Consider the following 13,405-nt stretch of genomic DNA (forward strand, 5'->3'; position numbering starts at 1 on the left):
CCATCAAAGCTGGAAAGTCGCCATATGACCTAAAATTGTGTCGGTGCGACTTTAAACCAACAAAATAAATAAATTCCTTATTTTTGAAAAATAGCTGTAAGTTTTCCATGTAGAACGAATAATTGGGCATTGGTTGGTTTGCGTAACCCAGAAAGATTGAGCTATATCACGGTATTTTACTATCATTTTGGTCACTTCGAGAGGTTAATTTCAGTCTAAACAACATGTCAGTAAAATGTATTGATGTTTTTTAAAACGTTGGTGTCTAATCAGTTAGTTTAAGCCTTATATTGGCATAACCTTGATTTGGATGCTGAACACGAAATTTAAGTGATAAATCTTATCATGCCGAAAACGAAATTGAAGTGATCTCACAAATCTTATTTATATTGCAACACTGAAATGATTAATATTTTACCTTTATTGTTGCAAACTGCTTCCTTATTTATTACATACTGAATAAAATGCAAAACGTTTGGGTCGCACTTTATTAGCTCATATACGTTTCGGAAAGTCTAATTATCCTCATACATCCTTCCACAGGATATAACCAAAACAGTATTACATAGGCGTATATATATCATTAAACACCACCAGTAATAAACCAGACAAACCTAGCAGTACAAACGAGCGTATATATATCCCAACAAATTCATCACCCCAATAATATGTGTTTCAATGCTGCTTTATATACACGTCTGAATTGTGTTACACATTGGTATAACATTTTCATATATACTCAAACCTCTGTTATCATGTCTTCGTCCGCAAAAAGAGATCACTATAGAATCCATAACCTGTACTTGTGTCGTTGTATCGTTAAAGGCAACAAAATAGAATATCAAAAGAATATCAATTGTAACTTTTTGTATTTCACAAATAATTACGAACAGGCAATACATCCGTATTGTGTCTTTGTATTGTATGGCGCCGGATTATTTTAATTTATTATGCATGACATGACGCAGCTCTATAAATAGCGCGCATGAAAACTGCACTCAGTTAAAAATCACAACGAAATATATTGAAAATTTCATTCGATAACAAATTACAAAGAAAAATGTAGAGTTGTATAATAAAAGGGTCATTATAACAGTAGCTAGATCTGGAAATTACATTTGTATTTGAAAATATGAACATTTACTCCGAAGTATTTATGTTAATATAAAATTAACATTTTGTTCTATAAGCAGTACTGTGTGTTAGGTTTAAAAAAGTGCATGCCTAACACATGAATAGCTAAGCATAATATAAATGTGCGCTACCAATAAAAACTGAATGTCTATTTTTGTTGTTGGTTTTTATAACACATGACTGTTGAACATGACATTCATTTATGAAAGTAGCTCTACAAACAGTTTTAACTATTTAGTCAAGTTAAATTTGTTTCATGAGAAATTCTACATTTAATGTTTATGTCTTAAAGCGAAGTACTTTAGTGAAAAATGCTTATAGGACATGTTTACTGTTGCTACTAGGTGAACATAAACTGTTTCTTAGTCTATTATGAATGGACAATGTTATTGTCTCAGCTATGATGATTAAGAAGATAATAATAATAATAAAAATAATAATAACAAGAGCTGTCGAAGGACAGCAACGCTCGACTATTCAACAGCCTTGTCAGTTCAACGAAAATAAAAGTTGAAAAAAGGGAAATGATTTTGTAAAATTGCAAAACAGGGTTATGGAACCTTTAAAATGCATATCAGTTCATGACAATGAACAATTGTGTGAAGTTTCAATCCATTCTCATTAGTGGGTACCGAAATACCAACTTACATACAAAAACGTAACCAAAATCTGCTAAGTCAAACAAGGGACATAATTTTGTAAAAATGCAAAGTAGAGTTATGTAACCTGTGCATTACATGTCAGATTAGGACAGTGAACAAGTGTGTGAAATTTCAATCCATTCCCATTAGTGGGAACTGAGATACTAGTTTACATCCAAAACTTAACCAAAAACTGCTAAGTCGAAAAAGGGCATACTTTTGTAAACATGCAAAGGAGAGTTATGAAACCTGTGCAATGCATGTCATATTATGACAGTGAACAAGTGTGTGATGTTTCAATCCATTTCCATTAGTAGGTACTGAGATACCAGCTTACATATAAAACCTTAACCAAAACTTTCTAAGTCGAAAAAGGGGCATAATTTTGTAAAAAAAGCAAAATAGAGTTATGAAACCTGTGCATTGTAAGCCAGTTTATCACAGTAAATAAGTGTGTGAAGTTTCAGTTTATTCCCGTAAGTGGTTACTGAGATACAATCTTACATACAAAAACTTAACCAAATCGGGACGCCAACGCTGACGCCGACGCATGATTGAGTCCAATAGATCTACCTATTCTTTGAATAGTCGAGCTAAAAATAATAGTAATAATGATAATAATAACCTTTAAAGAAACATGTAATTATTTCAGAGATGTCAATTCTTGATGAGAGCCGCTTACGATGATTACAAGATATGTGTTGCAAATGTTACCATTCCGCCACCCGGATCGAGTTGGGGCTCCTATTGTGGCAACATAGGTAGACGATCCACATCACTCTGTCATTCTTGTTGTGCAGATGGCGGATGTAACTACGGTTCTTGTCACAGCTTAAACGGTAAGTTCTGATAGCATCGATTAACTAATAACATTAGACACATTAAAAGAACGCAACCTACCATACAGTACTCGGAGTGGAAATGTGAATAAATGTTTACTCGTACACGGCGACTGAACAAATATACACATCAACACAAGCACCAGACCCCATTCGTTAACCTCTACAAAGATGACACTGTATTGATAAATAAAATTACTGTCCACCACGTGAATCCCTTTTGTTACCATTATTTAACTGAAGCTTTTAAGGACATATTTTAGGAATCATTGTCAGGATACGAGTTATATGACCCAGGGAAGTGCCTACGCCTTTAGTATCTTGAACAATGAAATGGGTCCAATCGCTAAGGTGACTATGTCTTAGACTAGCTGACAAACGATATAGAATGTCCTTTGTTAGAACGTATAGCTGGTGAGACCAAATATCTTATTCATAAATTTTCCTCTAGCTACCTTGCCTAAAAGATTCGTGTACCAATGATTTGTAAATGATTTCAATTATCAGCTAGATAATTTCAGGAATCAGGCAAATCACTAAATGTTTCAAACTAACAATCTTCAATTAATAATAATTAGCTCAAACTGCTATAGGCTGGAGACTCTATACTTAACTTGTCTTTTTGTTGAAGTTCCCGTCAGACAACGTTTTTGAATCAACAACATAGAGTCCTATCGCATAGATGCTCGGCCTCTTTCCTCTTAATTGAAGTTGCAACTCTATATGATTGCCCTGACTCCTGGATGCTCAGCGCCTATATGCTATCACATGTATCATTCAACTACAATATAGGTATAACCCCGATGCCTTGGCTGTACCTCGTCAATAACGCTGAACCGTCTATAAGCTGGAACTATCCTACTATCTCAGTAGATTAACAAACTCTGGGTCTCTGTCTCAGCTTTCCGATGCTCAGCCTATATTTGCTATCGTCTATAGCATTCAGCTACTCTTAAGGTAAAACTCCTATGCGCTGGCCCTACAGCTCGAAACCTTGTTGAAATTATGCAACTCTTCTTTAGTGTATGAACTTCAAACGTCTTCTTTTTGATAATTTATCCGCCCTGACAGGGTAGTTGCAATAACTTCCTTATCAGGGTACTTGGTTAAATTATTAGTTGAATCCTCGATGTGTCTTCTCCGATCGCTAGATACAGAATGACCTCTCTGTCATCCATCTACCTATTTATACCTTAGCAGACGTGAGCTTTGATTGGTGCTATTTATAAAACTTGTTTTTGATTGATCCAAATTTATGCATAGTATTTTGCAACGAATACTTACTCTAACAAATATCTGGTTCCCTTTAACTATTGTATATGACATAATGTGTGATGCTGGGATCCAGCTATCAACATAATGAACCCAGATCAGCCATAAGTAATTCAACAATAATTATATCAATGATAGCATGAAAAGGGAGTCAAGTACTATTTGTGCTTATGTGTTACGTTATCAATATATCAAACATACACATTATTCTGACAACCATATAAGCAGAATATTTAAATAACCCACATTCAATGTATCGCAAAGATAGTGTGATAAGTTGTTAGAAGCATTGATAACATCTGCCTGCTTATCTTGCGATAAACTTAACATAAATATATTTTAACAATGTAAAAACAAGTCTGCGCCAAGTAAAGTGCAATAAATAAGTACCCATGAAAATAGACATGAACGCTCGGAAAACAGTATTCATAAAGCGGACAAAACTATCTAATAAGAAAGAGGGGGTCTTACAAAACAACGTTTTCAGTCCAAATTTTGTAATATGTACCAATAGTACTAATAAAATATTCTGTTATACAGTTTATATTACAAGCAAAAAATAGTATTTTTCTCAAGCAAATGTTTTCTCTAATAGAGTAACTGGTGTTGTCTTTCATAGGACTATGTTGTTGACTGTTATACACAGTGTATAAATATTTGGTAATAATAGGTGTAGAAATATTTGGTAAAAATAAATGCAACATGGTAGTTCTTGATATATGAGTATCCGCTATTTTTAACAGAACTCCCAGAGGTCTCATAAAATCTATCTATCTATCTATAACGATGTTAAAAGCGTTGGGTTATTGATAAGAGTACATAAACAAGAATGTGGGTGCAAAGAGCCATTAAGACTGTTAATGTTGTTTTGGAACCAAGTACATAGCTGGTAATTTATCCGGCTTGTCATCAACCTTGCCTCTAAAAGTGCAAATGTCGTAGGGGAAAATGAAATAAAACAACTAAAACATTAAGGATTTACAATACCACTATTTTACCCTACGACACAAACATGGGTAACATGTTTTTCTATAATATATAGCCCATTGATTGATACTATAACTAAGGCCTGGTTTTAGTTAATACATGATTTAGAATATTTCTATAAAAAAAGTCGCCTGATGACAGTAATGTTATGAGCTGCTTTAGCTACAGGAACTAAATAATGAATTTCCTGGATTCCTGTCAAATGAATCTAGATCAAGGGTGAAATGTTCTTTCAATTTATAAAACCTAATGGGAATGTCAGTAACATTAAAACCTGTACGTACCCTAGCTGAAGGGCATATGCACTTGCGTTTTCTCGACGGCAACATCTGGTTCAAAAGCTATCCATATACACAGCAATCTAACCCTGACAGGTACCAGCGTCATAATATGACGTCATTCTATACTGACAACCTGCAAAAAATAAAAGTATGAGGTTTTATCTTCAAATCTGTTAAAGGTAGTTAATCAGATTTTGATCAAATATCAAATTTGTTCAAAAGATTTACAAGTGTTTAATGTGTTAATTACATTGGATTTTCATTGGTGATACCTTTAAAATTTGACTTTCCTATCCTGATAAGAATAACTTAAACATATGTATAGATTTAATAAACATATTTTGATGGAACGATATAAAGTCATTACTAACGTATTTATTAAATTTGTCAAATATTTACACTGACAAATATATATTTAGCAGACATTCATTAGAAATGCAACTTTGTAAAAATATTGCTACCTCCTTATACATATTCTGGTTGCGCAACTAGGATAGATTAGAAATAAATGAATTGGGAAACTACACATTGTTTTAAAACTTACCTTTTGGTTCAGCTTACCGAAATATCCCACTATTTATCAGATGCAAATGTAAAACTATAAGTTTTATATTATATTGGAATTAATAGAAATAGTCCACTTTTAAATACTTTCATATGAAAGAGGGGTAATTACAAATTAAAAAAATAAAACTTATGTTTTTAATAAAGAAGAAACTCGTGTAAAAGGTCTTTTAATTCATTAAATAAATTTCCAATAAAATATACGAAAAATAAAGAATGTCACAAAGAGTTGCTTAAATGTAATTAGCCACTTTTAATAATCCCAAAGATGACACGACCAGCTTAAGAATGGCAAAATTTTGTGTTTCTTACAGTTACATCAATAGGACTATTTATAGTGTATCTTAGTACGAAACAGTATTATTATAATAAAAGGTAACATTTCTTAATGGTGGTTTAAATTGATAGCAAATGAAATAGGTTTCAGAATTATTAGATAGAATCGATAGCATGTTTATAACAAAATGTGCTAGGTTTTCAATAAAAGCTACGCCTTTATTCAGAGCAAATAAAGATCTTTGTCGTTTTTAGCCAAAATTGTTATTTGCACCAGTCCTTTTTATACTGCAACAATTCAAAATTATAGGCAAAGCTAATATAGATGAATATAAGTACATCTTTTGTTTTACAACCTATTATGTATGCCAAGTGTTAAAAAATGTAACATTCTGTTATAAGCAGAAATGTAATATCTTCACTTCAGTATAAAACACTGAGTGATAATTCATATTATTGCTGTTTTTTGTTGTTGTTGTTGTTTTGTGTTTTTTTATTATTCGTTAAATTAACTCGCAAAAAACATCCGGAGCAGTGAAGCGATAGTAAATTATACACAAACCAATATATCCTAATTGTCTTCATTTTGAAAAGAAATATTGTATGTGAACCCGTATCCATTTTCAACTTTGTTTTAAGGACTTAATAAGGCAACAGTTGTTATTCTTTGCGAACACAGATACAGAAAATATATCACAATTTCAATTCTAGATATATACAAAACTTAATTACAATTAACATTTGTGAAATAATTTTTAATTCTTTGATGGATATAGTAATCAATATCCTCACTTTTTATGAATTTTTGTCATTTAAAAGTTGATATTTTATCTCTCAAACACGTACAGTGGTCTCATAGTGATGCTGAACCTGGTCATAACAATTTCTTGAGATTTCTTATTTGAATAAAGGTTAAATAAGAATTAAAACTACTGTTTGATATTACAGTCTTATACACTTTGCAATGCCTAAATAAAGTATACGAATTCTTCACATCCGAAAATATGCCTATTTCTAATGACAGTCTGTCGATTGTATACATGTAAATAATACATTTTCAAATCATTATAATATGACCTTGGTGAATATTCTTTCTGTTTCAGATCGCATTTTCAAGCTTGCATTGCAAGAAAAGTTTGATATGAACACATTAAAAGTTATGCCATAGGAAGAACTCAAACTGTCGTTGATGTGTTTTTGAGATATTTGTTGCATTAAATACATGATTGTGTGGAAAAATGTGTCGTTTTGTTTATCGTTTAATTGTGACCGATTTGGTGTTTTGCTTCGACACGAACACTTTTAAAACAAATAAGATAGAGGAAGAATACAAGATATGTTAATACATTTTTATTATTGTACTCCTGTAACAAATTGCTCACCACATTCATCCTCTCACAGTCAGAGACACTTAATGTTGAACATTGATTATTTATACAAAAGAGTTTCAATTTAAAAATTTCTTTCATCAAAATCCCGTTTAGATTTACACCATGAATTGTCAATGCGCTCGCTGCCAAGCTATAGCATCCATTTCCACCACCGCCCATGAACAGGCTCAATCAACCGAGCCTGCAACATTTTCGTTATTGTCGTGTTGAGCGACCTGTGGAGTTTCCACTTTTTCTTTTTCCTTAACAATGTATATTTCTGTTTCAAAATCATATTGTGAATACTGTTGATTTAAATATATTCGATATTCATAAATTGTTGCATTAGAAGATATGTTAAGGGCTATGTCATTTTGAAATTTGAAAAATTTAAGGTATGATATGGGAGAAGGGTCTTTGCACTTTTGTAGGGCACAGTGACACAGATTATTATGCTCATTTAAATATACTTCACGTTTTTGTTAATTAACGCTTCAAAAATATGTAAAAGAAAAGTCTACAATGTACAACAGAATAGATAACATCATTAATTTTGAAATACTAATTTATATGTATATCATGATATGTCTGCTAATAAAAATTCAGATTTTAACCTGACCTCGGGGATTCTAACTGAACAGCCAGTGGGCTGTATTTTCAAGTATCTACCATATTCATACCATATGTGTGTTTCACTGATACATTTTAATTAACTCATAGCGATATATATTTTCAACGTTTTAATTTCTTCTTTTTTATTGCGTTGTAATTCTCGTGTTGTTTTAATAATCTCAGTTTTACATAGGATATTTTTTATTGTTAAAATTGCTGGACTGTGAAGCTTACTCAAATAATTGCACGAAAACTTATGTCTCAAAACAGTCAGGTCAAAATACTGTTTACTGACATCATCTCGCAGTTTGATTTTAGCACTGGTGGCTCCTATAACGGACCCATTTAATTAATATGAATAATTTCAATGCTACAATGCTTGACAAAGTTTTATGAACATCCATACATCAGCTTGTGAGAAGATGTCGTTTAAAGTTTTTTTTTCTGTATAATATGTAGTAACGAAAAACAATTTGAACAAGCTTAAGAGATGATTCTAATCAAGTTTTGGGAAGAACTATCAACGGTTCATGAGAAGTAACTTGAGGTATTTTTATTCAACTCTGACAGCACTAAGTGCAGTCGAGTGAAGCTTAAAATGGTCCATTGAAAGTTGAAAAGCAACAATCGTTTGCTGGACTCCCAACTTTGTATTGAACTGGATGCCAAAGTTAATACGCTAACGACTATATGAAACTTGATCATCACCTCCTTTGCTCGCCAGTACTAACTTAGGTACCCGCTATACGCAGTACAAAGCATGTATGATTTTGCAGTGCAGTGTTCCGTACAGTAAACTTGATCAATTTATGACAGTTATTGATTTCTAGTTACTGTCAGTTGCCAGGACCGGTGTCATTTTACAGGATGGTTACGGATCCGCCGATTGATACCCGGGATTTACAGGTTGGTGTTAATTTAAAAGCTAAATTGACTATGTATTTTACTTTATTCTTTTCAGCCAAGACTTTTCTACACCCATAGTATCAAAACAGCAACATAAACTGGCCAGCATCTGGCAGAACCACAGACATTTCGCAAGACTGCTCGATGGCTTCCTCAAATGAATGTAGTATGCCTCTTAAACTGAAACTGAAACTGAATAATTTGATTAAACGCCTATTTTTATATAATGATATATTCAATGGCGTTGTACATAATGATTATAATTATTATTATAACAATATTAATAATGACAATACCCAGGTGCCCGCTCGTGATGAATAATGCACAGAGGGGCACCTGGGGTCTTCCTCCACCATTAAAGCTGGAATGGTTTTCCGGACGGGTCGGTATTTACCCCAACACCGTGCCAATTTGGTTGTGTTTCTAATCGATGTAGCTCCCCCTGCGAAATGCAGTTCATGAAATCATGCACATTTCAAGCCACCCATGAATTATTCACGAACTGGGCTTGAACAGTTCATGATTTGAGTTCTTGAACTTTTTGAAATGAACAGTTCTTGAGATGCTATTCATGAACTGTTCATGAACGAATGAAGAATCGGATACAGTTCTTAAAAAGTTCTTCAAGTGTCCAAGATGTAGATTATGAACTGGTCAAGAACTGATAATGAATCGAATATAGTTCTTAAAAAGTTCTTCAAGTGTCCAAGATGTAGATTATGAACTGGTCATGAACTGATAATGAATCGGATATAGTTCTTAAAAAGTTCTTCAAGTGTCCAAGATGTAGATAATGAACTGATCATGAACTGATAATGAATCGGGTAATATTAAAAAGTTCTTCAAGTATCCAAGATGTTGATAATGAACTGATCATGAACTGATAATGAATTGTCATAATTCTTGAAGTGTTCTTGAATGTTGATCATGAGCTTTTCATGAACTGATAATGAATCTTAAAAGTTCTTGAAATGTCCATGATGTGGAGTTAAAGTATAAAACATGGATATATCATGAACCATAAACACTGTAATATGTAATTATGATCAAATAAAGAATTTGTTTAGTTCATCATAAGTTCTAGAACTTATATATAATACTATTGGAGGGTTACACAGAAAACATTTCATGAATCATTTTCTACTTCAAGAAGAGTCATATTATAGGCAGTTTTCAGTGCCGTGGTTAACGATAAAATCAGAACTCAAGTTCTTACTCATTCAAAACTGCTGAAATTTCGCGTACAGATAGGTGTGGCATGTCCCTTCTTTGTTTCGTATAATTTTTACTATCTTTTGGCGATATAAATTTCACGAACCCAGTCAAGTTTCATGAAATTTTGGCGAAACATTTTAGAGAAAATTGAATTTTATCATTCAAAGTGGCAATGCAAACTGCAGAAACAAACTTTAAACAAATTTGCTTGTACAATGGTCATCCCAAAAGCAATGCATGATGCAGCCTTCTTTGACAATGTGAACATCATGTCCCAAATCGAAATATACTTGTGTTAAAATACAAATGGTTGTATAATGTGTATCAAATGAGGTAGTCAAAAGCCAGCAAAATTAATTACTTTTGGGATGACATCCATATCCTTTAAACATGTACACATCTTTAACTTTACTTAAAAAAGGTGTTTTCATTTGTCTAATAAGGAAGCACAGTGAATTCCACTTTCAACATAGAGTATAAAGTATATAAAGTACATGTATATACTCAGGACAGATGTATTCCAATTATTTCATGACAGCATGACCATGTCTGTTCGGCATTTTAGCAACAACTGCCTCTTGTCCATTTTCCAGATCGATAATCAGCAATGTAGTATTAAGACTTTCAACGCCAACGACATTGAATGAATTTGTCAGAACAACTGGATTTAAATGCTTTGCTGCTTCATATGTACAAAGCCAAGAATCAACATTGGAATCGATTTTCTTCAAAACTGCATAAACCTTGTTAGAGGGTTGGACTAATACAAAGTACTGTATCAGACCAAATTTGTCTCCTGAATATAGTACAGCATGACAATTTCTCCTTTTCATCCTTGAATATTCAGCACTGTAAAATTTTTCACCATTCACAATAACTCTTTGAATCTTCTTAAGATTTTCTGCATTTTCAGCACCAAGAGATTCTCTTATACAAGCAGGCAGATTCCTCTCAATTCTATGCAACGCTCCCAGAACATCACAGTTTTGTGCTTTATATGTAACTTTAAGTTTTGACCGAGAAGCTTTTCTAATTTCATCTGATGAACGGATGTACATCGCAATTTCTTGTTTCCTCAAGGCTTGTTTCACTACATCTCCAGTTCCATGTACTGACTGTAAAATCATGGCATTTGCATCTTCAAAAGAAAAGCAGCTCCAGGCCCATAGTGGACCAAGTTTTCTCACATACATGGGCATATGTAAACAAGCATTGTGTACATTAAGTCCACAAGAACCTTCCCCATATAATACACTAAACTGAGAGTAGAACCTTTCAAGGAGAAATTCAGACCTTTCAAGACAATCTCTGGTGATGTTTTCCCCAAGCAATATATGTATTGCCTCTGAAAGCAGTGCAAAGTGCTGCAGGAATCTTTCAGCAAGATAACCATGGAGACAAGGCACAGAGTAAAACAGCAAAAATGCTTGAAGTTCAGTTGCTTTAAAATGCATATAATGTTTTTCCAGGTCACGTGGCAAGCGTTCAATAAAATATGGCGGTTTTATCTTGAGAAATCTATCGGATATCTGCTTCAAGTCTTTACCAACAAAGTAATCTTTTCCACTTTCCTTTGGAGAGAACCATCTGCACATTAAAGTTTTCACAATTCCTAGCAAAACACAGTGCATATAATCAGGAACGGTTCCATACACTAAATTAAACTTTGATAAATGTGCAAGACCCGATACACCTTTGAAACCTTTCTGTCTGTTTCTGTCAGTAGCAGCATTCATTAACTGCAATATATTTGCTGATGAACGTATGGGAAAACGAGACACTGAAGGACGGTATGGGTAGCACCTACTGTGTCCTCTTCCTTGAGTTACAGTTCTTCCTGGCTCCTCACAAGTGATACATGCCTCTGCACCATTGTATAAAGTCATATTTAGTAGTCCAGCCTTTGCTGGTAAATCCAAAGTAACACCTAATACAAATAAATGAACTCGAACAGATCCTTCTAATTCAAGTTCTACACCATTTAGAGTTAGGAAGTTAATTTCTTCACTGATGCATCTAAAGTATGCTTTGAAAGGTGGCTTCCCCTAACCCTGCCATAGTCCTATCAAAAGAATATTCTCTCTTGAAAATCTCAATGTGGGACTCAATTCGTTGATTGAAAGAAAAACTGGCCACAATTCCACTTTGGATGAGGAATATAGGTTTACACCATCAGTGTTGAGAACTGCAGTAAGTTTTATAATTTCCTGTGCAGAGTTTGTGTGTTCTGTATTTAGATTTTGTTCTTTATATAATTCACCATCATGTATATCTTTCAGAACATCAGAGTTAATGTTTTCATGTATAGTCCCCATGGTTTTCTTGATATCCTCCAGAATTCTTGCAATAGAATTATATTCTAAAAATAAAAATGGGCAGAGTACTGCAGGTTTCTTCAAACTATGACCCTTTTTACAAGAACTAAATGCCCACGGGCAACATGTCGAGCCCGCCAGCTGTCAAAAGGACTAGGAGTTGCACATGACACCCTGTCTCATTGAGGCAAACATTTATGCAAAATAAAAAATGATTGCAAAAAGTTACAATATCAGTTATTTATAGTAACAACAAAGGGAAGTAAATCTTTAAAAAAAATTAAGTCCACATAAAAATCCTTACCAGTACAGATAGGTCAAAATACACCTCAAAATTGGATGTAACATGCATATTGTACTACAGAGAAGTGGTCTTGATTTTTCCCTACGACCAGTAATAAAAAAGTTACAATATAAGCTATTTATAGTAACAACAAAGGGAAGTAATTCTAGGTTCTTGCACATGACACTCTGTGTCATGATGGTGAACATTTGTGCCAAGTTACATCAAAATCCCTCCATGCATGAAGAAGAAATGCTCCGGACAGTCATTATTGACTTTAACCTTTGACCTCCAAGTGTGACCTTGACCTTTGAGATAGGAACCTGCGGTTTGTGCATGACACTCCGTCTCACTGAGGTTAATATTCATGCCAAATATAAACAAGATTGCTCCATGCGTGTCAAAGTTATGGTCCGGACAAAGTCATTATTGAATTTAACCTTTGACCTCCAAGTGTGACCTTGACCTTTGAGATAGAAACCTGCAGCTTGCGCAAGACACTCCGTCTCACTGAGATTAAGATTCATGCCAAATATAAACGAGATGCTCCATGCATGTCAAAGTTATGGGCCGGACAAACAAATCCGGACGGACGGACGCACATACACTGAACAGCCATTTGGACAACTGTGTCTTCGCTTCCGCAAGCGGGCTGGACAAAAATGCAGTATGTTTACTCATTGAAACAAAGCAAAGTATCTGCTTGATGG

The 13,405-nt window shown here is 33.8% G+C and overlaps 1 protein-coding gene across 1 annotated transcript; it reads right to left on the bottom strand.

The window, feature by feature from the left end:
- Positions 1–10,621: 10,621 nt before the first annotated feature.
- LOC123548829 (uncharacterized) lies at positions 10,622–12,402 on the bottom strand. Its single transcript, XM_045336442.2, has one exon. It carries the CDS (start codon positions 11,981–11,983, stop codon positions 10,622–10,624), a length of 1,362 nt encoding a protein of 453 aa, XP_045192377.2. The 5' UTR covers positions 11,984–12,402.
- Positions 12,403–13,405: the final 1,003 nt, after the last annotated feature.

This window comes from Mercenaria mercenaria, unplaced genomic scaffold (assembly GCF_021730395.1).
Source record: "Mercenaria mercenaria strain notata unplaced genomic scaffold, MADL_Memer_1 contig_960, whole genome shotgun sequence".
Classification (NCBI taxonomy): domain Eukaryota; kingdom Metazoa; phylum Mollusca; class Bivalvia; order Venerida; family Veneridae; genus Mercenaria; species Mercenaria mercenaria.

Bases quoted from the DNA above. Each gene is read 5' to 3' on its own strand.
- LOC123548829 (XM_045336442.2), bottom strand. From the start codon at position 11,983: ATGACTTTATACAATGGTGCAGAGGCATGTATCACTTGTGAGGAGCCA.